Source organism: Triturus cristatus, chromosome 10 (genome assembly GCF_964204655.1).
Source record: "Triturus cristatus chromosome 10, aTriCri1.1, whole genome shotgun sequence".
NCBI classification, from domain to species: Eukaryota; Metazoa; Chordata; class Amphibia; order Caudata; family Salamandridae; genus Triturus; species Triturus cristatus.
This window is the reverse complement of record NC_140593.1, coordinates 212,368,994-212,395,097: the sequence shown is the minus strand read 5'-3', so window position 1 is coordinate 212,395,097 and position 26,104 is coordinate 212,368,994. Positions and strand designations below refer to the sequence as shown.

Below are 26,104 nucleotides of genomic sequence, written 5' to 3'. Positions count from 1 at the left end.
TAGAAGTAGGGAACTAGACCAACTACTCTGTGATGAAGACCATTTGCACTGGGACTTGCCTGCTCTCTCGAAGGATCAGCGTGAGCCACAACATCATTGTGTCCTTGCTCAGCAAGCATAACTGCATGTTTGCGAGGCCCCATCCACACGGGGCACTTGCTGACTCTTTGCACCCACCGGATCATCACTGCCAATGCTCGACTTGCTCCCGGCAACTGATTCCCCCAAACTGGGTACTTTGCTCAGCTTTAAAAGGTAAAACTTTAGTGGGACCTGTTTGGAAATTTATCTGACCCACTCTCCATCTCAGTCAGCCTGAAATTTGGATTTACCCCGGTCTAGCATGACCTAAAGTAACATTTTAGCGCTACTGACTTCGAAACACTGATGTTTTTTTTTCTGTTCCACTTATTGGATGTTTGTCATTTTGATCTTGTTATATTCATAAGAATATCATCTTATTGTTAATCCTGTGTGGAATATTTTTGTAGTGTATTCATTATGTTACTGTGTGTGTGTTGCACACATACATTACACATTGCCTTTGTAGATAAGCCTTACTGCTCTGTGCCAAGCTGTTATAGGGTGAGCACAGGTTATGTTATTGTGTACCTAGCTTATGCTGACTAAAGTGCTGGTTCCTGCGTGGCCTGGGTTCACACCTCAGCCAACCAGGAATCTCATTTCTAACAGAATGGAAAAAATGTAGGGTATGTGTGTTGTGTTGATCCTCTGCTAACAGAAAATGAATAATAGTGGCACTGCTGTACACAATCTATTTATGTGATTTGTTTACGCTTCTGTGCTGCATCATTCTTGTTTGTTTCTTCCTTCAGGGTTCATATACACCGGAGAAGTTGTACATCGAATGTTAACAGCAACACAGTACATTGCTCCTTTGATGGCAAATTTTGATCCCAGTGTGTCCAGAAATTCTACAGTCAGATACTTTGACAATGGTACGTAGCGGCTGCTAATGTTTTTTATATTCATTTATGAATAATTCATAGATCTTAAATAATATCTACGGTGCAGCCTGTTTGAATATATATAAATCTGCATGCAGTCATAGCAATTACACCTACTGAACACAGATCTGGCAATACTTTTGTATTGATTGTTTTTTTAATTGGCAACAGTTGGTACAAAAATACACCATGAAATTCGCAAGTTAATAAAAAGTTTTCACTGGTGCCTGGAAATTGTTTTTGGAACAGTATTTGAACTGACAATCAAATACAATTCAATTCAAAAACTTTATTCGATCATTGATTAATAATCATAAAAGTACATACATACATAAGTAATAAAACATGAGGGTACAGCAGGTTTTAAGTTAATCACATATCAAAAAAGGGTGCTTTTCCTCAAGCGTATCGATTTTAAAATATATACAGCAGTAAAAAAACAGATGTCCTGTGAATTAAGTCCAAATAAAAGCCCCATGGCCGATACAATAGTGGATACATTATATTTTTTGAAAAGCGGTTTCAGATATACTTTTCGAAGGTAGAGATAAAGAGGGCATAACAATAAAAAATGCTCCGTACTTTGCTTTGTGGTCCCATCACACGGACAGGGGGCAGTAGTATAGGTCTTCATTACAGGATACGCAACAAGCAAATGAACAATCCCCATCCGTAATCTTGTCAATACATATTGGTGGGATCGGATAGTAACCAATTTAAGGTATCCTGAAAGCCACATTTCTTCCTTAGTGTATCTGTCGTAAAAAACATGTGAGGAGAACTGAGCAGTAGCTGCGTTACGCTTCACCATGCTAACCCTCAGAAATTCATGTTTAATCTCACTCTTCGGGATATCTAAAACACAAGAAGGGTTATCACGCACCGTGAGATTAAGAACATCATTAAATGTTCGGATAATATAGTTAAGCCAGGGGATGCGGGAACATTTGTCCATGTGAAGACAATCTAAAATAATCTTTCTTGTAAAACCAGTCTGTTCCTTAGCCCATATAGATCTCCATACTAACAGGGGTCTTAATCTGATCAAGTCAGATAGATGTTCTAGACCAACCTCCTGGTGGATCAGCTTTGTTGAGGCAGAAGATGGTAAACACAGGAGTTTTTTGACAAATTTGTTTTCCTCAACCTGGAGCATGTTGTTATTACAATGGCCCCACACTCCTGAGCCATATAGGGCCAGAGCAACACATTTATGGCGATATAGGTACAACATGTCTGGTATCCGTCTTGAGCCTAACTTGGATGCAAACCTAAATATGCCAAAAGAACACTTGGCCATTTTGGCTCTTACATTAATCATTTCAGGTGTCCACATCCCCCCACTGTTAAAAGTGATACCCAGATAACAGAATTTGTCCACCACTTTTATAGTTTGGTCCATAACTGTGAAGGGCCTTAAGTTTTTAATTTTCTTCCCACAGGGCATTATAAAAGTTTTCGAATTATTAATTTTTAATTTTCTCCCATTAATAAAATCAGCAAATTTATTCATAAGTTTTTGCAACCCTAGAGGGGTTTGTGAGAGCAGAACCGCGTCATCCGCGTAAAGCAATATTGGGATGGAAAGGCCGCCAGCAGTCGGTGCATCTGCACTGATGGTCCGTAGTTCCGACTCGATTGCATTAATAAAAAGGGAGAAAAGAAGAGGTGCAAGGACGCATCCCTGCCTAATTCCAGAACCTACTTTAATACTGGGTGTACACTCCCCCGATTGCCCGTATCGTATCTTAGCCGTCAGATTCCTATAAAGTTGGGCCAAGAAATAGATAATATCCTGTGGAGCACCCATGTCCAACAAGGTTGACCACAGAAGGCCATGGTCAACCAAGTCAAAGGCACTGGTCAGGTCGGCAAAGCAAAGAAGCAACGAGCCTTGTTTAGCCCGTGTATATTTGCATATAATAAGGTCTAAATTAATGCACTGTTCTATGGTGCCTAACCCCTTGCGGAATCCGTACTGAGAATCCGCAAGGATCCCTTTATCTTCTACCCATTCCTCCAGGCGACTCAGTAATACCCTACTCATAATTTTTAGGGAAGCAGTGAGGAGAGAAATCGGGCGGTAGTTTTTTGCCTCACCCCTCTCCCCTTTTTTATACACCGGGATAATGATTGATTCCCCCCAAGTCTGTGGGGCCGCAATCATTGCAGCAGCATTAAAAACCTTTGTTAACAATGGGCTCCATATGGAAATCTCGGCTTTATAAAGGTCAACGGGTACCCCATCAGGGCCCGGCGCCTTTCCCCCCTTACTGACCCGGATGGCAGCATCCACCTCAGGGACTGTGATATTAAGAGGTATGGGGATAAAAGCCAGGGTTTCCCTATCCCCCCCTACAGCTAGTCCTTCGGGGTTAAAAATACTAGTAAAATGAGCCACCCATTGTTCCTCAGATACCTGGGCAGACATTACCGGGACTTCTTCATTTTGGAGGAAGGGACTATTGACAGTGGACCAGAAAAGCTTGGTATCCTTAAGATCCACTGCCTTAGTCAGGTTGTTCCAGGCCTCTTCCCTTAGTTCCTGTTTCCTATCCCTCAGATGAATTGAGTATTCCCTTCTGAGGGTTTTAACTGCTTCCTTATCTCTGGGTTTACCCTTAAGAGCAACTTTGAGTCTTTGTAAGGATTTAGTACATTCCCTGTTAAACCATCCCCCGTTAATCCTAGGGCCCTTTGGTTTTCTTCCAGTTAAGATTTCTGCAATGTTTTTATTAATGATGTCGAAACTAGCTAGAATATCAGCATTATCCTTTTCGGGTTCGAAACAGCATTCCACCTCATCTATACAAGCAGACACAATGGTACATAGTAAATGTTCCTCATTTTGCCTACCCCATTTAATTCTAGGGCCATTGGGTCTATGTGGAACTACATCTGTCACTGCACCATGTAACGCCTTTACTTTATCCCCCCACAAGGAGAGATACATTGTTAGACAGTTATGATCGCTTAGGGCTGGGTCTACTATTACGGGTAAGGAACACAAAGCTGTAATACTGGAGGAGACAATGAGGTAGTCGATAACCGTGGCACAATTCCTACCAATAAAGGACGGTACCGAATTGCCCTCACTGTCTACGCCAGGTAACATAATGCATAAATCCATTTTAAGCATAAGAGTGTTTAGGGATTCCCCATAAACCGAATGTAAAAAATGGGTCTGATCTTCCCCCACCTCAACCCCATGCCCACACACCCTTTTGCCAACAAATGGGCACATGTGAATGTTGAAATCTCCGCCCCACAAAATATCAAAAGACACATCACTGCGCCCATATAACCTTTCCACCTCCGCTTCAAGTTCATCAACCATATCTGTTTTTGAGTGGTTAAAGACATTGTTGTAGTGGTTTATAACTAAAACATTTCGCCCATTCCTGTGTTGTAACCACAACAACTGAGAGTGCAGACCGACGGTCCGGTGGATTTTTACTCGAACCGGTAACCTCACAGAGAGCAATATCACCATTCCACCACTGGCTCTCCCCATGTTGGATGGCTGAGCATGGCAATTATAGGCAACATACCCATCAAGATAGACATCTTCGGCCGCCCAAGTCTCCTGGAGACACAAGATGTCAAATTGGGTTATAAATTCTAACCATCCTAGACGATCTATCTTGTTATTCCACCCAGCAATATTCCAACTCGCCATCTTATATCCCCGTTCTGTTAGACTGACAGCCTCAATAGATGGTGGGGGTAAGGTGTGGACATGGGTTACTTCCCCTGGCACGGGGTCTTCAGATAGTCGGGTCGGACTTGTACTTCCATTGGCCGGGGTAGGAGTATCTGAGTTACAGTGAAGCTGCCCAGAATTACGTGTATTACCCCCAGAGCTACAAGTAGCATTGTACCCATTGGGTGGGTTAATATCAGTTGGGCCTTTTTCCCCCGTGCCTACACCCGTGACAATCGAATACAAAACATCGTGACTGCAAATGTTATTTTACCTTAGCAGTTTAGTAGAAAAAGGGTGCTATGTAGGTCGATCACTGAAGCAAAATTGCTGAGTCAGCATCCAGTTGTCCCAGTGCAGCCCAAGCTCCACGAGCTGTGTGAGAGGGGGCTTCCTTTCCACTTCCCTTCTCCCCATAATATTCTTCAAAATATATCTTCTTTTTTTGTTTCTGAAACATGGTAGTTATAAAGGAGTGAATATGCTCTCCTTTGTAACTTGTGTTCTACAGTGTATTTATGTCAATTGTAATGTACTGCATTGCTCTTAAAAACATATATGTATGACTAAGAAGAAGCAGGCTTAATAGGTTCAGGAAATGCTTCATATTTACATTCCTGTGTGGAGTCGACAATTAGGTTGGTTTCCATCTGAAGTTTCAGAAAATGACAATAGCGTATGTACATAATTTAAATACTAGCATACATCTGGCTGTGATACAGACCATGCTTAGTAATTATGCCACTTTCTTTTAAATCAACGATGAGTGCAAATGGCCAATGTATATAGCACATATTCTTATACAAAACGCCTGAGGCTATTGGGAACAAGGTTCAAATGAAATGCCAGAAAGCACCAGTATGTTACTAAGCTAGAAAGGAAGACAGGCATGAAAGAATTAAAAGAAAGCAAAGGCCAATATTCTCCAAGGCATATCTTCTTGAATTGCAACTTCTAAATTTTAGAAAAATAAATCACATTTCTTAAATAAAATATATGGCTTTTTCTTTGTTTTTAAATTAGAAGATAAGGCTGTTTCATTGAGGTATGCTGCGTCCAATATTATTCTCAGACTCCAACTATCAAATGGCAGATTCATAACGTAACTAAGAACTAAGTGATGTAGGGAATTCTTTAATAAATCTCATCCACAGGTGATCACCTTAGCCACATTCCAATCCAAGGTATTTGCCCAGTGTGTCACCCTGGACCGAAACCATCCATATGCACATCAACATTAGGCCTGCTTCAGTTGGAACAGCTCAGGCCGACATACCATACTAGGTCCCCTATAGATGGGAACACAAGAAAACCAAAGACTTGTTTCAACACATTTGGGTCTCCTCAGTGAGTTGTAGGTTGAGTCCTGAGGCTTGACAAGCACTGGCGCTCTGACACTGATTTGCCTATGTCTGACCTCTATTTAGAGTGACAGAGTGTATGACAAGTGATGGATTAGACTGCTGCCAGAGCAATTTGCATTGGCTTAGAGCAATACATGCATTTCTTTCATCACTTTTTTGTTGTGGTAGATGTTGTAAATATGATGGGTATGCTCAGAAATGAGTTCTTTGTTGTCACAGGAGTCAAGATGTACCTCACTGTTGAGGTCTAAGTAGGTCCAGTCTGGTCTGGGATTGCGAGGGTTCTTACTTTGCAATGACCTTGCAGATATGGCGACCCTATTTCCATTGGAAAAGGAGGAAGGCTGGCTTGCATTTGACTTTTCTTTGTCAAAGCGGCACAGTAAGGAAAAGGCAATAGACTGAAATTAGGCCCAAGTGATCATCATGTTTGTTTGGTCGCAATTCGGAGAGTGTGCATATTAGCTTTGGTTTAAAATGTCAGTGCTCAACTCCACGTATAACTTATATATCTTCAATTAGATTACACCCACATATCCATATCAAATCCTAATTCCTATAATAGCTATAAAATTGTTTGCTGAATTTTAAATCATAATTAGCCAACCTTTAATGGGAAAAGTTAATATATGTTCTGCCAAAATAACCAATCAATTAAGGTTGTAGGCAAGTTCTAAAATAAATATGACTTTCTTTTTTGAAAGAAGTGGGACGTCTTCCCTAAAAAATCATGGGAGTTCATGGTGGCTTTTTAAAAAGATAGAAATAGTCTAACAATTATTATGCGATTAGCATTATGATGGAATTATTAAATAGCTATGGAAACGTTTTCCTACAGTGGAATTAATTTGAAAAAATCTTTAAAATATCTATTCTGGATATTTTCGAAAATTTGAAATAGCTAAAGTGCATTTTAGTTGTATTACAGAGTTGCAGATGCATAGAAAATGTTCTTCGAAATATATTTTAGATATTACTACAAACATTGAATTGTTAGGCAATAACCAAAAAATATCTTTCTGGAATTATATAAAATTCACAGAGGTTGTAAAATAGGATTCTAAAGGGGTCAAGGCACCTACTAAAGGGTTTTTACAATAATATACCCTGTTGTATAATGTTGTTTAGAACTAACAAACAGTTTGAAAATGTCAAAAAGGTGAAATAAGTTGCATGAATTTTACTCATGAAGGAATAGTTAATTATCAAGAGATAAAAAGGTTTCAAAACAACATTAGGAACAATATAAACAAGCATTTGCAATGCAATAGGACTTGCATTTAAGCGAGATCTATTGCATTACAAAAGGGAGTGCGGGCGGGCGAGAAGGCACGAACAACGGGAGTGGGGGGGCAAGAAGGCACGGACTGCAGGAGGGGGAGGCATAGGAAGAAAGTAGTGCTCACATTCTAAAAAAACATACTGTGCAACACTCGAAGTAAATGGGCCAGTAGCCATGGACGGATACAAATGACGACATGGCCATCATACAGAGGGACTAACAAGCCTAAAACCAATCAGAAGGCAGCATTTAAGACACAAGCCAATGAAAAAGATGTGCAGAGAGTGGGCGGAGCTTCCACTGAGCTTCCACTACATACTGAATACTGCATGCCTCGCAAAGCTATAGGCTTTACCTAACAAAAGAACTTTCCCTGAACTGCTTAATTAGGCACAACGGGCCTGATCCACAAAGGCAATTTACACTTTTAAGTAATTTACACTTTTATGTAAGTATATTACCTTTTGGGTACTATCAAAATGTGAGTGTGAATTTACTCCAAAGGTGTACCTGAGTGTCACATGTGATTTACTCTTACACTTTTGAGTAACTTTACTGCTTTTTTCAATTTACAAATTCTGACTGTAAAGTTACTCAAAAGTGTAAGAGTAAATTACACATGGAAATTACTCAAACGTTTAAGTTTCCTTTGTGAATAACCCTTGTCGTTTGAGAAAAGTCCCCAAACCCATCAGTTTGGTAGTACCATGTAAGCTACACTGTTGGAGTAAATTGTGAATATCTAAAAAGTAGTGAAGTTACTCAAAAGTGTAAACTACTCAAATGTGTATGTTTGCTTGGTGAATCAGGCATAATGTTTCAGGTATAATTTATTTAAAAAATAATACCATCAAAACAATGATATTACAAAGAACACAAGCATTTTTCCACAATGTTTTGCACCTAAGCCCTAGCTCATCACTGTAAAGCGGAGTAATTCTAAGAATTCCTCAGCTGTTTTGAATAAAGGCAGGGATAGTTCATTTTAAAATGTGTATGTCGAGAGAACAGGTTTCAGGCATCAGATACACATTTTCTGAGAATTGTGCAATCAGGGATCAGTATCAAAATGTCTCTCATTCAGTACTGAAATCTTTCTTTCACCATGTTTCTGAAGTTCTGGAATATATTTATGCTCCTCAAGAATGAAGTACGAATCATTGTTCCTATGATGCATGTAGCAAGCGCATGTTTTTTTCCAGAGACTTTTATTTTTCAATTCTTGCATTAAGATACGATGTACTGTATTTGAACAGGCAGTTTTAGCTTGAAAAAATGGAGACCCTTACCATTGTTTTTCTTCTTTTTAATTTCAAGGTACAGCTCTTGTTGTCCAGTGGGATCATGTTCATCTTCAAGAGAATTATGACCTTGGCAGTTTCACTTTTCAGGCTACTTTACTGAACGATGGACGTATCGTTTTTGGTTATAAAGATGTAAGTTCATGAGATACTTACCTTATATGCACAGAATTTTTTTAAGCAATGTAAACATATATATTTACGTCAGTGCTTACTAGATGATATTCTAGAATGGCAAGTGCACAAAATGTGGGTGTGCCTGTTCATTGATAATAGCCTATCTATCATTATCAAAATCTCAGCATTCCTGAAGGAAGCTTGGAAAATTAGGAAAAAAAGAATTAACACTGACATTAAAGTTGGTTTGTATTCCATATTCTATACAAAGAAATTGGCAAAAACCTATTTCTCTTGTCTGTCCCACCTCTCCATTTTGGCACTTTGTATTGCAGTATTCCTCATATTTCAATTTCTGCACATTCACTTCTGGTAAGGTATGGAACATACAATGACAAGTACTGGTTAAAAAAAATCCTAGAACATGAAATTATCTTTACACACTTCTATAATTAAATGTGTGTCTGGTCAATGCAGCACTTTATTTAAAAGCTCTTCTTGCATAATTCAGTTTAATCATGTTCGGGGGGGGGGGGGAGAGATACCAGATCGCCAATATCGGATAAGCCTCCTGAAAGTGCTCTGGAATAGCTGTACTGATTGCCTCCCCCTCCTAACTCATCTGATCTTCATCTGCTGGCATGGAAATTACTTGTGGAACCCCGTTTAAGATGGACCAGATACCCTAGAACTAATGCCTTCCAACATCAATAAATTCCTCTCAAGCCTTGATACAGACCCAGGCTTGCACGTCTACGGGGAAGGACTACACTTGCATCACTTGAACCCAGAGTGACTCCGAAGACTTGCTGATTCATCAAATACTTCAATTCATCCTGCTGCAGCACCTGGATTTTTCTTGCTGCAAGTGTTGCCCTGCCAAGTGGTGCCAACCCAGTCTTGGGCCCTTGGATGTGGGTATAAAGTGCTGCTACAACCAAGACCCATGCATCCTCATCAGAAACAGTGCATCTTCGCCTTTGAATGAGTCGGAACCAGTGCATCCATGTCATTGGATGGAGCAGGCTCAGCGCAGCACCTCCAGAACCAGCACATTGCCTATGGGATCGACACATCGCCTACTGTGGAAGCAGCAGCCGAGCATCACATTTGGAACCAGCTCCTCACACTCAGAACCGATGCATCACCGCAGTTGCATGGAGGACGACGACGCATCCCAGATCAAGGTACTTTGGTTCAGCGAGCCCAAGTGGGTCCCTGTATCTGGGCTGCACTCCATTGCGGTTGGCCTGAACGTTTGACTTTGCCCCGGTCCAACCAGACCAGATTTCCCATTTAAGCCCTATTGCTTATAAGCTGCACAAACATTTTAAACATTGACCCTTAAGGTAGGCCTGACTATTCTGTGTCAAGCTACCAGAGTGTGAGCACAGGATTATTTAGGGTGTGTTGTGACTTACCTTGTCTAGGATTGTGGTTCCTGCTTAGACAGATTGCATACCTTTGCCAACCAGAAAAATGATTTTCTAACACCACACAATTGCTAGCTCATTTCCTCTCCATAAAATAGCTTTGACCGTGTTCCCTCCCTTATAAGATTTGTTTTATTTTCCTGTCTCTCACTTAGGCCATGATTAGACAGAGCCGAATTACCACATGCAATTCTGCTCTGCCTCACTATGACTCGGCAAGTAACCCAGTACTCTGTGATCCTGTTGTAACACTGGACCCAGTTTTACAGGAAATAATTCAGCCTCGAATAACTGCATGAGGCATTGGCTGCAGGTATTAAATGATAAGTCAATATTTGATAAAACAAACAAAAGTGCATAGTGTTTAAATGATCACCATTAATTTCCTACCCTCTCTATGATGCTAGTCCCCTGTACAGCTCTCCCTACACTCTTTGAAATGGACCGTACAGTACACACATATCACAATACAGATATGCACATATACGTTCCGTTCTATTCCTGAAGGAAAATTCACACTGATTATAAAACTGTCCTAAAGTTTTTTTGTTTTTTTTATCACAAACCCACTTGGATGTCATCCATAGATTTTTTCTTCCCAAGCATTTGCTTCCAGCCTGCCTTCATAAGGAAATGGCTGCATCCCATGGTGCAGTCAGAAATCTGCCCTCTTGCTTTGGTGGTTTACATAAAAAAGAGGCGTGCAGACCTTCATTGCCGGTTATTTATTCTTCAAAGATCCATTCTCTGGACCAGTAAATATGGCACAGATTAGGCAAGCATTGGAAGTATATGTGCTAAACCTCAAGATGTTTTACTATTCTTCAATCAGTAACCATAGGAATGATTCTAGAATTGTCCATTTGATGACTACCTCAGGGAATAAAACAGAAAACAGATTTTGCGATCAGAGCTCTTGCCACAGGATACAAAATATTGTTGTGTCTTAAAAAAACTCTATATAGATATATATATATATATATATATATATATGTTCACTGAAAAAAATGTAGGTTTCAGGCACATTATAGTTAGAAATTAGCATTTAAAAAACCTTGGAAATTCACTGAAAAAACCATAGGTTTTAGGAAAGTTATAATTAGTTGGACATTTCACTCGTACAAAACCAGAGAAATTCCCCCGTTATAGTTAGTTCAGCTAACTATAACTCGCGCCCCAGCAATGCACTACTGACGATGTCACATATTACATGGTCAGTGACATCACTGATGACATCACTGATGACCTCAGTGGCCATTTATGGCCCCGGGCACCCCATCCCCAGTGGCCGGCCATTCCATTTTTTATTTTTATTTTTAATGGCGGAGGGGGTCCCCAATTCCCCCATGGTCCCGCCGGCTCCACGCCTCCTGCGGGAGCCGGCATTGCTTTTCCACACAGGGAGCTGCTAAGATGTAGCTCCCCGTGTGAAAAAGCAATGTGGTTTGGATTTTGAAAGCAAGAACAGGTTTCCTGCTTTCAACACCCAAACCAAAGTTTGCAATGACAGGGCGGGAGCAGCGAGGCAAACAGCAAGTCTCCCTCTGCGAAGCAGCTCGTTGTCCGCCATCCTCGTTCACCCCCCACAAACAAATGTGACAGGAACGTTTTTAAATCTTGAACCTAACAAATCGGCTGGTGTTGTAGTTTATTAAAAAAGATACCTTTGAGGTTGGACAAAAAAGAATCTTAGTCATGTATGGATTTACATATAAAATATTTTATTAAAACCAAACAACAACAAATAAAACTATGTACAGCGATGGCGTGTCATCCCTCGACAATTTGTGGATCACAGCCTGCAGGACAAAAGAAAGATAAGATGGTGCGTCATGCGTCCAGCAAAGGAGAGAGATAAAGAGGGAAAGAGAGGAAGAGTGAGATACAAGGAAGATAGAAAGAGAAAAACAGTGTGAGAGGAAGATAGAGAAAGAAAGAGTATGACAGAGAAAGAGTGAGAGAGATACAAGGAAGAGAGATACAAGGAAGAGAGAAAGAGTGTGAGAGAGAAGAGAGAGAGAGAAAGAGTGAGAGAGAGGAAGAGAGAGAGAGGAAGGGAGAAAGAGTGAAACAGTTTGAGACAGGAAGAGACGGAGAAAGAGTGTGAGAGAGGAAGAGAGAAAGAGAAAGAGTGAGAGAGAGGAAGGGAGAGAAAGAGAAAGTGAGAGATAAAAAGAGTGAGATACAAGGAAGAGAGAAAGAGAGAAACAGTGTGAGAGAGGAAAAGAGAGAGGAACAGTGTGAGAGAGAGGAAGAGAGAGAGAGAGAGAGCAAGTGAGAGAAAAAGAATGAGAGAGAGAGGAAGAGACAGAGGGGCATATTATCAACAAAGTGGCGAAGAGAGGCATTAGCCGTCTTGGCTTAACGCCTCTCGTTGCCACTTCGGAAACGCTAGGCTGCACCATATTACCAAGGATATGGTGCAGGCTAGCGTTTCCCCTTGCAATGGCGATAAATTTTACAAGTTACCGCCAGCGCAGGTGTCTGCGAGGAGGGAGGTTTGTTTATGTAGAAGAAGGAGTTTCTTCCTGCACATAAACAAACCTTAAATGCCATTTTGTAACTTACATGTTTATTTTATCTATTTATTTTAAAGGTTTTATATAGCGCTGGCTGGACCCGGGGGTATCGGAGCGCTTTACATGAGTGAAGATAATACAGACATACAGGCATATTGCAATTGTTCAGATCATGGGAGTAACATAGGTTCGACTGAGGAGAACAAGTAGCAAAAATACAAATAAACAAAATGGTGTCGCGAGAGGGATAAGAAACAGAAATAAATGGGTACAGGTGGTCGAGTAGTATAAGGTATCATGAGATGGAGGAGGGCTAGGAGGTACATGTGTGCTGCTTCATGCAGTACACATGTAAGTTACAAATTGGCATTTTTAAAATTAGGTTTGTTTATGTATAGGAAGGGACAATTTCCCGTACATAAAGACACCTTGGGATTTTGCTTTTTTCATGTGTGCTGCATAAGGTAGCACACATGGAAAAAGCAAAAACGAGGAGAAATGAAGCATTTCTCCTCGTTTCGCCACCTTAAGACCAGGATTTTTCTGGGCTTAAGTTGGGCACTGCCACCTATTATCGCCAAGCTTGATAATAGGTGGCAGCGTCGCAGTGAATGGGTGTTGCGGTGTACGCCGCAACACCCACTGCACGCCCCTTTCAGAATAGGTTTATCATGAAAGGGGCCCTATTACCAAGGCAGTGCTAAGGCAATTAACGTGATAATAGAGCGATGCACATATTGCCGCGTTATCGGCAGAAAAGTGCCGATAAGGCGGCGATAAGGGGCTTGATAATATGCCCCAGAGAGAGAGAGAGAAAGTGTGAGAGAGAGAAAGGAAGAGATGGAGAGTGAGTGTTGACACTGGAGAAAATCTTCGCAGCTCACCTTTGTGCCATTGGTGTGTGTCCAACGAGGTGCCGAGTCATAGTGTACCCTCAAGTTTAGTGATCTGAAAGATATTATAGAATTAATAATTGTAGAGTACATACAACTGCACACATGTAATTCTCTGTGTCGCGTGTGTGCACGCAGACTGCTGCACCCCATCCACTCCCACTGCAAGAAGGTGTCTGTGCGCTCTTTTGTGCTCAGGGTGCTATACCCCATCCACTCCCACTGCCCAGAGGTGTTTGTCTGCTCTTGTGCAGCCAGGCTGCTGCACACTATCCACTCCCAGCGCCTAGAGGCAACTGCTCGCTGCGGCGGAAAGAAGCCTCTCTGCTCACCTTCTGCCACTGGCGTGTGCGTTAGAGGGTCCACCACGTGCCAAAGCAACCTTCTCAGGCATTGAGGATGGCCACGCATCATCGCAGTTTCAACAGGCGTTCAGCTCTGGTGGTGTTGAGGGGGGGCGCCAATTCGCGAAACACAGCCTGTTAGATAAAAAGGAAGATAAGATTGTATCTGCATCCATCAAAGGATAGAGGAAGAGAGAGAGAGAAAGAGTGAGAGTGACACTGGAGAAAAACTTCGCAGCTCACCTTTCTGTCACCGGTGTGTTTCCAAGCACGTGCAGGGACATAGTGCACCCTTAAGGTCCACATCTGAAAGATAGTAGAGAATTAGTAATTGTAGGAAAGTCCAGTATGCGGGAATGAAAAGACAGAACACGTCTTTTAAGCAGCAAGTATAAAGGAAGAATGAGTGAACCCCCGTTAACTTCTACGTCCCAACCTTCTCACATTTAAAACATAACATTCCCAAAGCGACGCGAGGCAGCCATGAACTGTGAGAGGAATGTCACCCTCGTGTCTGCATGCTTTGATGCTCATAACACACCTTACCTCCTTATAACAAAAGAGAGAAAGGAAAGGTTGTCAAAATTTGATGGTAAATTTAAGGGTACAAAGTATGAAAAAATATATAGTCAACTAGTTTGCTAAAGATGTGGGAGCGACGGATAGTTGATCGACTCTAAAAACTGTCCTGCTATTGAATTTTGTTTATCAAAAGGCAGAGAGGATAAAGCCAGGGTATATACGAATGTGTACGCCTAAATCGCTGTGACGCCTTTTTGTATCCAAGCTGCTGCACCCCATCCACTCCCGCCGCCCAGAGGTATCTGCCCACCGCTGCACACCCAGCCCTCACTGCTCACCTTTTCACAGACAGGGCACCCTCCACATCATGCAGCCCCACTCTCCAAGCCAGAAGTCTCACATTTGGTGCTGAGTCTTGATATTGGCATGACAGAGGACATACTCGTGCACCCATCATCATCGCAGGTTGCTCACCCGTTCAGTGCTTGCGGTGCCACTATCTCAGTGACTACTTAGGGCACGCACGTGGCAGGCACGCCCCCCTGGTGCATGACTCAGGCCTACACTGCAGTCGAGCTGGGCACACAATAGATGAGGTGTACGGGCCACCAGGATGGGCCATCACCGCAGGCTCCACACCCGCTCAGCACTTTCAATGCCCTTACCTCAGTGGACCGAAATTCACCGTTTCGTGGCTGTGTGCCTGTGCCGGCCCCAGTGAATCCACTGCGAACAACTCAAAAATGGCGTCGAGCACGTGCGCCCGGCCTTTTTTATTGGCAGGGTCACGTGTCCTGTGATGCCTGTGCTGGATGGGTGTGGTGTGGGTGTATAGCAGCCATGAGGGAGTGGCTGTGGCGGGCTGAGAACTAGACCTGTGACCAGCAGATCACTATAATGAAAAGCGGAGTGGGCTGGCGTGGCGTTTGCCAGTGCTGCGTGAGACTGCGAAGAATGACTGCGGAGCTATGGGCGTGGCTCCGTCGTGAGGTATACTAGGAATTAACTGATGCGGGTGTCCGTGTTGTAGTGCTGCCATCACCTGCGTCATTAGTGCAAATGTATCATTCTGTGAGTTAAGTCTCACAACATGGCCAACATGGAAGGTACGGTGAATCACTGACCCTACATTCATCCATAGTTCCACGGATGAAAGATGGTGGACATGATGCATTTCTGTGGATATGAATGTTTATTGCACATTCACCTCAGTTTTGTAGCTTTAGCAATACAGGGCCATGGAAAATTCAGGTTGCAGTTTTTAGGACATGGAGGGCAGCCAATTAGAGCGAAGCTCCTGTTCAGAGTTAGGCTGCGCCAACATATGTACTTCTGTGATCCATCGGCTAGACTGCCGACCTTGGTGGTGGAAACCAGTGTTCGAGCCTCGGGGTCACGTACACATCCTGTGATTATAGGCAAATTACTTATTCTCTGCATGCTTCAATGTGTAATGTAAATTCGGTTCTCATGTAAATCGCTCCAATATCTTCGGGTGGAGTTCGCATTATTTAAATATGCAACAAAAAAAGAAAAAAAACTGTGCCAATCCCCACGCACTTATACATTGACAATACACTCTCCTTACAGTACTCTAATGATCCAGTCTCTACATACGCACTTGTACAATGAGCGAGACAAAGTTACATAAGCAAAGTTTTCCCCACTGCTAGAGGTAACATGGTTGCATACGCTGTCTACAGCACAGTGTAATGTGGTAGGGTCCATGGGCAGCATCTTGCATACATAATAAACACATGGACACAGATAGATATTTGAACTGGGTACGGGCACGTGCGCTCAACTCCTTTGTATTACCATGGTCACATGTCCAGTGATCTGTGTGCTGGGTGCTTGTGGGGTGAGTGTAAGCCAGTGCTCCGGGAATGGTTGGTGGTGGTAACAAGTACAAAAGTAATTACTGGATCATACACAGAGATTCAATCATAAAGGGTCTATGACTTGTGCTGCAGTAAGGTAGGGGCACTACATGTGAAATAATACACAAAAGATTGTATCGTAAAGAATCCATGACTTGTGGTGCACTGAGGTAGGGATGGCAGATCTGAAATCATAGACTAAACATTCTATCATAAAGGGTCCATGAGTTGTGGTGCACTGAGGTAGGGGCATCAGAAGCAATGAGCATGTGCGGAGCCAGCGATGATAAGTGGTCTGGGCTGGCCGCACTGGGAGCAATGTCTTTTGCGTACTGGACTGCATCATCTGCAATCCCGACTCAAACAAGAGATGAAACATCTATGGAATACATTGTCGAAACATGTAGGTTTCAGGGACGTTATAGTTCAAATCGTGAGCTGTGCTGTCTGCAGTGTAGAGTGCCATTCAGTGTTCGTTTGGACTTGCAAGATGAATTTGGTTATTGTACTAAAGCTATAACTGATATAAAACAAGTTCTTGAAGCAAGGATACTAAAAGGATATTGTGTAGGTTTTGAGGGACGTTATACTTAGTTGCATACTGCACTTTAAATTAATGAATGAAGAGTCAATTTAATTGTGAGCTCTGATGCCCGCAGTGTAGGCAGGAGGCAGCGGTCAGCAAGGGACCACAGGCACGTGGTGTTGAGTACAGGTGCACAGGCATTGGCAATTCAGTGTGTATGCAGTCAGCGTTGATAAGTGCTGCACTGAGTTAGTGACATGTGAAGGACCCAGCTTGTATGGAGCCTTCGATGATGCATGGTGTGATCGGGCCGCACTGGTAGCAATGTCTTTTGCCCACTGAATTCAGCCTTATTAAGTCCATGTGGCAATGACTTATGGAGCACTGAGTTAGTAGTACCTCTGGCGCTCAGCGTGTGCATACTCTGCGATGATGCGTGGTCCGAGGGGTCGCACTGGTAGCAATGGCTTTTGTCTAATGAATTCTGCCTTATTAAGTCCATGTGGCGTTGACTTGTGGTGCACTGAGTTAGTGGTACCTCTGGCGCTCAGCGTGTGCACCCTCTGCAATGATGCGTGGTCCGTGGGGCGGCACAGGGAGCAATGTGTCTTGGCTACTGTACTGAATCATTTGGAATAGCCACTCCACCAGAATTGTGAGCCCTGCTGTCCGCAGTGTAGGCAGGATGCAGCGGTCAGCAAGGGCCCACAGCCATGTGGCGTTGACTTGAGCTGCACAGATTGGGAGCATTTGGTCTTCTTAACCCATTATAGTCTCTTAGACAATTTGCATCGCCGCTAATCTTGAATTGTGAACCGTGCTAAACCCAGTGTAGTGAGGAGGCATCGGTCAGGATGGGCCCACAGCCACGTGGCGTTGACTTGAGCTGCCCAGTTAGTGGCACCTGAAGCACTCAGCGTGTGCGCACCCTGCGATGATACGTGGTCCCAGCGGGCCGCACTGGTAGCAATGTCTTTTGTCTAATGAACTCTGCCTTATTAAGGCCACGTGGCATTGATTTGTGGTGCACATAGTTAGTGGTACCTCTGGCGCTCAGAGTGTACGCTAGTAAGAAAGCGTCACATTGATAGTCTCTGGCAAGCTCCTTGTCCCAGCGTCACAGCCAAAGTACAGCCTTACGCGTTTCGGGCCAACGCCCTTTGTCAAAGGCTAAGTCCATCACCTAATCACAGTGTAATCTCCATTAAATATTCACCGGTACTTGTCCAAGTGGGCGCGGCTGTTAGCACAGCCTTCTGGTACCTGTAGTTGTGTTCCCCAAGGTGTACGCCAATTTGCGGGACAAGGAGCTTGCCAGAGACTATTACATGCGGGCATGGTGCGTTTGAAATCAGTCAGAGCACCCACTGAGGTTTTTTAATTTTCCTTATTTCTTCATCTCACAGCGCCTCACTTGGGGAACAAACTACAGGTACCAGAAGCCTGTGCTAACGGCTGTGCCCACTTGGACAAGTACCGGTGAATATTTAATGGAGATTACGCTGTGATTAGGTGATGGACTTAGCCTTTGACAAAGGGCGTTGGCCCGAAACGCGTAAGGCTGTACTTTGGCTGTGACGCTTTCTTACTCTTATGCTGGCAGTCTCTCAGCCAATTAAAGGATTTAAGCATTACTCACCTTGTTTTGGGCTCTTCCGTATGGGTAACCTTTCTTTGTGAGAACTGCATTCAGTTTCTTGTTTTATACTGGTGCACCATAAATAAGCATTTGAGCAGGTTCAGCAGCTGTTTGTACCTTTTCTTAAAAAGATTAAACATAAAAATTGCGCAAAAATGAATGAATACATAAATGCCGATTATATGATTATCAGGCATTCAGTTTCTTGTTTTATCTGACACAGACTCTCAAAAAATCCAGTCTTCAACTACTCACACAGGAGGAGAAATCAAAGAATGTTAAATACATTTTTCTGACCAACATCACTCAGATGAAATGGAGCAGTGGTTGCATAAAATGAAAACACCTGCAACATCATATCACTAAAAAATATCTCAACTGCACACACCAAAATAGCAACGATGACATCATGATTAATCCCCATTCAAACACCCATCCAAGGTCATGCTAAGTACTATAATGATGACAGCAGTCAAAAGAAGAGCTCACTTTCATTGGCGTACGAGAATGACTGTCACACATACACATTTAAGACACCAGAAGCAGGACGACAACACATGGGAGGAGAATGTCCATACAAAAAAGTATCCCGATGACTGCAAGGAGAGAGAATGTCTACAGATATTCTGTCTGTCAAACAACATCATTAACATACAGATAGAACTCATTACTCCCCACATCACACTGCAGAAAAAAAGCCCTATTAATGAAAATGTCACCCAATGCAGTGCAGCAGCGACAAATCCTGCTTTGCATGGCAGAGAGGGAGCTATAGAAGTCCATATCTACAGAGTTATAACACTCTCCTCCCCTCATACTAGCGTTGGTGCAGAATTTTGCTGCCAGGTGCCACACACGCACACCTCTGCACCATACTGCAAGTGTGAGTGCATGTCTAGCACAAATTTTGTACTGGAAGGATTGCCTTCCAGTATGACATACTATGTCTAGAAACATTTTAAAACGGTTCCTACTTTGTATGTGTGCTGTACTGAGCAACACGCATGCAAATCTATAAAAGAAAGTAGAAATGAAAACATTTTGGGCCTCATTTATGAGATTTTGCCATAGGGCAGCGCAGCAGGCTTCCTGCAGTGCTGCCCTACGGCAAAAGAAAGGTGCAGGAATGTACTGTATCTATCAGATACAGTGCATTCCTGTCCTTTTCCCATGCGCCGTCATACAATGGTGTGCTGTGCACCGTCGCAGGCACCTTTGCACCATGGTGCAAGGGTGCCTGCATTGAGGGGATGATTATTTTTGTACAGGAAGGGAAACCCTTCTGTACAAAAATAATCACAAGAGGCTTTTTACTCTTTCTATGTGTGCTGCAGAATACAGTACACATGGAAAAAGGAAAAACGAGGTGAAATAAAGTAATTTCTCCTCATTATGCCTCTCTTACACCTACCCTGGGGAGGCGTACATTTTTAGCTCTGCCTCAGATTTACGATTTCTCGCAAATCTGGGGCAGTGTCAAAAAACCATGGATGTTGCTGGGAAAGCCCCCAGCATCACTCATTGCACGCCCCTTTAAAGTAGAAAACTGTGTTAAAAGGACAAATATTTATCAGGCAGCAATAAGCCAAAAAAGTGGCCAGGGAACGTCACGAAAAGTGACGTTCCAGAGGCACAAAGAGTCTCACAATTGAGGCCCTCTGACTTATAACGCCTGCTTTCAAGTGGCGTTAATGTTTGACGCAAAACCCTGTCTGAAATTTTTGCTAGGTAGGGTTTATATCAAAAAGCATAGGTGGTTGCATGGTAACGCCCATGTACTACCCATCCAATGCTCCTATGACCCTCTGCACTACTTTGCATTACTTTAAGCCAACTTTCCATTGCAAAACAAATTTTGTGCTGGAAAGTAAATAATAAAAAACATATTTTGAGCTGATTTGCATCACTCTTGTGACACAAACCATCCACAAACTGTTAATAAAACTGTCCCATCATGTAATTTCAAAGGCAAAAAAGGAGTTGGCTAACTGTTGTGTTCAGGTACACATTACATATCACTAAAGTTAACGACATCTCCATAAAGAATTGTGAGGCTCTTGCAACCAAATGCAATCCTACACCGTCTTCCTCCTGTAACTTCCTGCTCCTTTACAGACCTCCACCTAGCAAGGCGACATTCCCAGACACACTTCTAGACACAGTTTCAAACACTACACTGCAATCTATGCATTCAGGATGACCTCAACATTTGGTTTGACAAACCCAATATGCCCCATCCGAAAACAATAATAACTGGCCTAGACGCACTGAACCTGCATCAGATCATCCACAAATCCACACACATCGCTGGACACATCCTAGATGTCATTTTTGCTAATACCGAACTAGTTATCTTTCAAACTATAACTACAGTCACATGGTCAGACCACCATTTGCTTGCTTTCCAACATAAAACAGTACTAAGCGACTCACCTAAAACTACCATGCATGCATCCACCTATCGACCAGAGAGCAAACTCAAATTGGAACACTTAGAAACACAACTAATACCCAGTACAGATCTGAAACAATAAATTATGTTAAAAAACTATATGAGTGGCTACAGTAAGTTTTATACAGAAAGCTTTATACATCCTGATACCACTCAAAACCACACAACAGAACAAAAGAAAAAAAGCACCTTGGAAAAATACAGAGATAAAAGACATAAAACAACAAATTAGAAAGTTGCAATGTGCGAGACTCAAAACAAGCGCCAAACAAGACAAACTTCATACAGAAAATTAACAGATTATACAAGTCAGCTATCAAAAAAGCAAAGAAAAGGTACTATTCAGACAGAATTCAAAATGCTAAATGTGCAAATAAAGAGTTCTATCAAATACTCAATGAATTTCGTAAACCAAATTGCCTAGAAGGAACTCATCCCATTACTCAAGATGACACAGACAAACTGGCAAATCATTACACGGACAAAGCAGACATGTTGGACTTAAACTTAAAACAGAGACAAAGCACCAGCACTAACCCTTTTACAAAACAACAATCCAAGAATACTCTAACCCAGCCTCTCTGTTCCTTCCAACACATTGCACACGATGCATTTGTGGACCTGGTCAAAGCAAGCAGGCCTGCTGGCAGCCCTTCTGACCTGTGTCCACTGCAAGACAATTCTTCTAACAAACTCTGCTGCCACTCCAGTAAGAAGAATCATCAACGCTTCCTTAACTAGCGGAATATTTCCAGAAGAACTCTAAAAGTCATACATATGCCCTTTATTGAAGGAAACAAACTTGGACCCACTCAACCCTGGTAACTACAGACCCATTACAAATGGACCTTTCCTGGGCAAACTGATAGAAAGAGCAATGTTCGCCCAGATGTCACAATCCATTGAAGAGTATGCCATACTTTCAGATGTCCAAACATGATTCCATACGGTAAGGGGCACAGAATCCTCCTTGTCTGAACTGGGGTGGCGGAGTGAGCTAAAGAATGATGATGGATTAAACCCAGATCAGTTGACTGGGGGTGAGTGCTTGCAATGTTCAACACTCCGTCCATTATCCCCTTTGGTTTTACAGAATCCTCCTTGCCATCTGGGATGACCTGATGAACACAGTTGACCGCAACGGGGTTGCTGCGCTACTCCTCTTGGACCTCTCGACTGCCTTTGACACGGTTGACCATGACATTCTGATACAAAAACTCCATGAATCCAGCATAGAGGGGACTGCTCTAGACTGGATCGCGTCCTCCCTTAGAAACAGAACTAATATCATCCATACCCACATTTCTCATCCAAACCATACTCCACAAAAGCAGGGGTCCCTCAAGGCTCTATCATCTTGCCCATGCTTTTCAACATCTACATGAAGTCATTACCGGCACTGATCAATCAATGTCACCTCACTTGCTATAACTATGCAGATGACACACAAATACTTCTTCAACTGGAATGCCCCAAAGACATTGGAAACTCGTCAATTTTCAGTTGTCTCAGAGCATGGATCAATGGATGACTTGGAGCCACCACAAATTGAATGCTTCCAAAATGGAAATACTCACGTGTAGCAATTGGAAACATGACCCAATTGCCGCCTGGCCTGATGAATAGCGATCACCACCTAAAGTAATGAAGGAAGTATGAAACCTCGGATTGACCATGGACTCCAACCTATCGATGAATGCCCAAGTGGACAAACTAGCAAGATCAAGCATTGTCACTATAAAAACTCTGTGATGAATATTTCCCCATTTGGGATTTCCACACAAGGTCCAAGCCATCATCTCCCTTGTTCCGTCCAAATTCAATTATGCCAATAGCCTCTACCAAGGATCACCTTTAACAACCATGAAAAGACCACAACGGATTCAGAACTCGGCTGCCAGACCACTCTTGCATATCAAACCACGAGATCACATCTCACCTGCCTTGAAAGCCCTGAATGGTTACCGGTTGCCAGAAGATCCATGTTCAAGCTGCTTTATATCACCCACAAAGCGATACATGGAATGAGACCACTCTTCATCGGGAATAAAATCACCAAGCACATTCAACAAAGGAACCTCCGCTCTAGAGTGGCACCTTACCTTATAATCACAAGATACAAGATAAAAAAAGCATGGGTGGCACATCCTTCTCTGTTTAAGCAGCCAAACTATGGAACTCTTTTACCCCCCAAAATAAGATCCACGGACAACCACCTTATCTTCAGAAACTACTCAAGAATTGGCTTTTCCCCACATAAGCACCATATGCAAAAAGAAATATACAGCATATCCCTTTGTATAAAGCATGTATTTGTACTATAAGTATGCACCTATATATGTGTATTGCTTTGTATAAACATGTAGAATAATTAGGTTTTCAAAAATAAATAAAATAAGTTTTAGGTGCAAAAACACTAAAAAAACTGAGTTTATCTAATGCATCTTTATTCTACATATACTTACTTCCTTTATGCATCTATCAACCTTCCATGTACTTGGATCTATATATTTATTAATTTTCTCCTAAAAAAGCATATTCAATGCACTACCCTATCACTCATCCCAAACCTCTATCAATATCGTTAATCTACATATGCTTACCTCCTTTATGCATCTATATACTTTGCATTTACTTATGGATCTATATATTTATTGCTTTCTTCTAATTCAGCATAACCAATACACTACCATATTTCTCACCCTATACCTCTCTCAATATATGTTCTACCTCAACTCTCGGACTCATCTCAAACTTCTTTCTACTACTCTCTCCAATGCACTACCCTATTTCTCACCCTATACCTCTAATAATATATCCTCTACATCCACTCTCTCATTCATCCCAAACCCCATACCACTACAGTGATCCCCAAAATAAACCTTTCTAGACTCCCCCTACTCTACCTCTCTTTGCATCATCTGACACCTATTTTACTATACTGATCCCCCAAAACAAGCCTTTCTTAACTCTTCAAACTTTTTACTAATCCCAAGCCTCCTCCTACTACTATGACCTCCAAAACAAAAAAATACAAAAAAGTCTAAATCCTTCACTCTTCTATCCCTCAAATATCCTTTTCAATCAAAATAAGACTAACATGTCCACTTCTCAAATGTCATATTTTACAATACTAATTCACCACTAATCCTTTAGAGGTTCCAGAGTAGTGTGCTATTCGCCGAAAAAGCGCTTCAACACCTCATCAGGGGTAGCAAGCACTATATAAATGCAAACCTTTTTCCCTCTTCTATTCCTCCGCTATCCTGCTCTATTCAATAAATAACATATCCACCACTCAAATTACTTTCATATTTCACTATACTAATTTTCAACAATAATTCTTTATGGGTCCTGGAGTAGTGTGCTACTCGCCAGAAAAGCGCTTCAACACCCCATCAGGGGTAGCAAGAGCTATGTAAATGCCAACCACTTTCCCACAGCAATTCAGGCAGGCTCTTGGTCACAAGGCTGTAGTAGGTTGTCACCACCCAAACAAGTGGGATGGGTGCCGGATAAGTGTGGCAATGCAGGTGGTCCCACTAGTTCTTGTCAAGGCACGGGCGAATTGGGGGTGCCGGACTGGTGATTATCCTCTCGGTCCCCAGCAAAGGGATGTCTCCCAGAGCAGCAATATCTAGGCACAGCTCACGTCCCAAGGCAATAGGGAAAGTGGCGTTTCACATGCACATTAGCACTCATTAGCAGTGGTAAAGTGCCCTGAAACATTAAGCCACCAAAAAGAGGTCAGACAAATAGGGCGAACAAAGGCAAAGGTTTTGGGGATAACCCTACAAAAAGGGTCAGGTTCAACAGTGACGTAGCACCTCAGTGTAATGTGGGATGCCTGTGAGATAATGGTACATTGTGAAAAAGTGGTCTTGAAATACTCAGTGAATTATAAACTATAAAAACCTATATTCAGACTTGACACTAATTCTACCGGAAAGTAAGTAGCACATAAACTATAAAGCACTTCCACAGTTCTCTAATAGCTGGCTGCATTCGCTTCCAGTTTGCAACTTAAAGTGACATGCTTTTGACATGAAAAGGAATACAAAAAAATCAATGCTTTATTGAACCGCTCTCTCCAGAGAGTCATTAGGGTTGCTAAGAAGCACTGGTTTCTTTCTTAATGATGTCTCGTGATGTGAACTTCTGTAACACTCCTTTTTCAACAGGTCAAAACAGCAGGTTTTCTGTCTTTTTTCAGACTAAAGGTTCCTTGAACGTTATTGTTGATCTGTCAGAAGCAATGATCATCTGAAGTACTTATCTCTCTCTCTTGCTCTCTTTCTTTGCTCCCCTTTTCTTACTTTCTCTCTCTATAACTCCTTCTGGTCATTGTCTCCTAGTGTAATTTTCTTTATTTGCATGCACGCTTGTACAAATCTACAAATCTTTTTCTGCTTCCTTGAATTCATTGCTGCATGAAAGTCTGCCTGCTAGCATACATACCAGGTAGGCTGTCTCTCTCCCCAACTACTTGCATGCTTCTCCAGCCGTCTGACATGTGTTCATTGTTCACAAGAAAGAGCTAACAGTGGTCACAAACGACCAACATCTCGTAGGTCACGGAAGTTGTCTCCCTTAAGGAAAACCTATTAGTTTTTGTTTTTTTTAAACTCTCCCACCAACCTATTTAATGGCATGCTTCAAATTTGGGTTCCCCCCTAGGGGGCCGAGTGCCTATTAGGTATGCTTAGAAGCCTGATAACAGGGGAACTTGATTTTTGTTTTTTTGTTTTTGGGGTGGATAGGAGAATTGTGGGGGATATCAGCAACAACCGACGATAATTATCGCTAAGCGCACTTAGCGCTACACACAACAGCGCGGAAGAGGGGTGAAACCCCGAAACCGGTCCTAGGATGCTTGTTTCCAGTCCAGGGAGGACCTGGCCTGGCAGTTCGGGCTGGACTGTTCCCATTGGGCACAGGGTCAAGACTGATTTGCATATGGCTGGGTTCAAACTGGTCTGGCATGGTGAGCAATAAAACAATGGATTTAGGCCCAGATCTTTGTACTGGGGTGAATGTATGACATTGTTCTGCAGTCTGGCCATCAATTGTCTTTGCATATGTATTTTAATTGGCAGTGGCATGTGATCATGTTTATGGAATTTATCGAATTACAGTTTGTGTGTTTCTTTAGCACCCAGGT

The 26,104-nt window shown here is 42.4% G+C and overlaps 1 protein-coding gene across 1 annotated transcript in view; it reads left to right on the top strand.

The window, feature by feature from the left end:
* The window catches only part of PLXDC2 (plexin domain containing 2), a 1,457,706-nt gene that overhangs the window by 996,333 nt on the left and 435,269 nt on the right, over nt 1–26,104 (top strand). The window contains exons 5-6 of the mRNA XM_085630822.1: nt 837–959; nt 8,635–8,753. Coding sequence (XP_085486948.1) covers nt 837–959; nt 8,635–8,753 — 242 coding nt within the window. The remainder of the gene's footprint in view (nt 1–836; nt 960–8,634; nt 8,754–26,104) is intronic.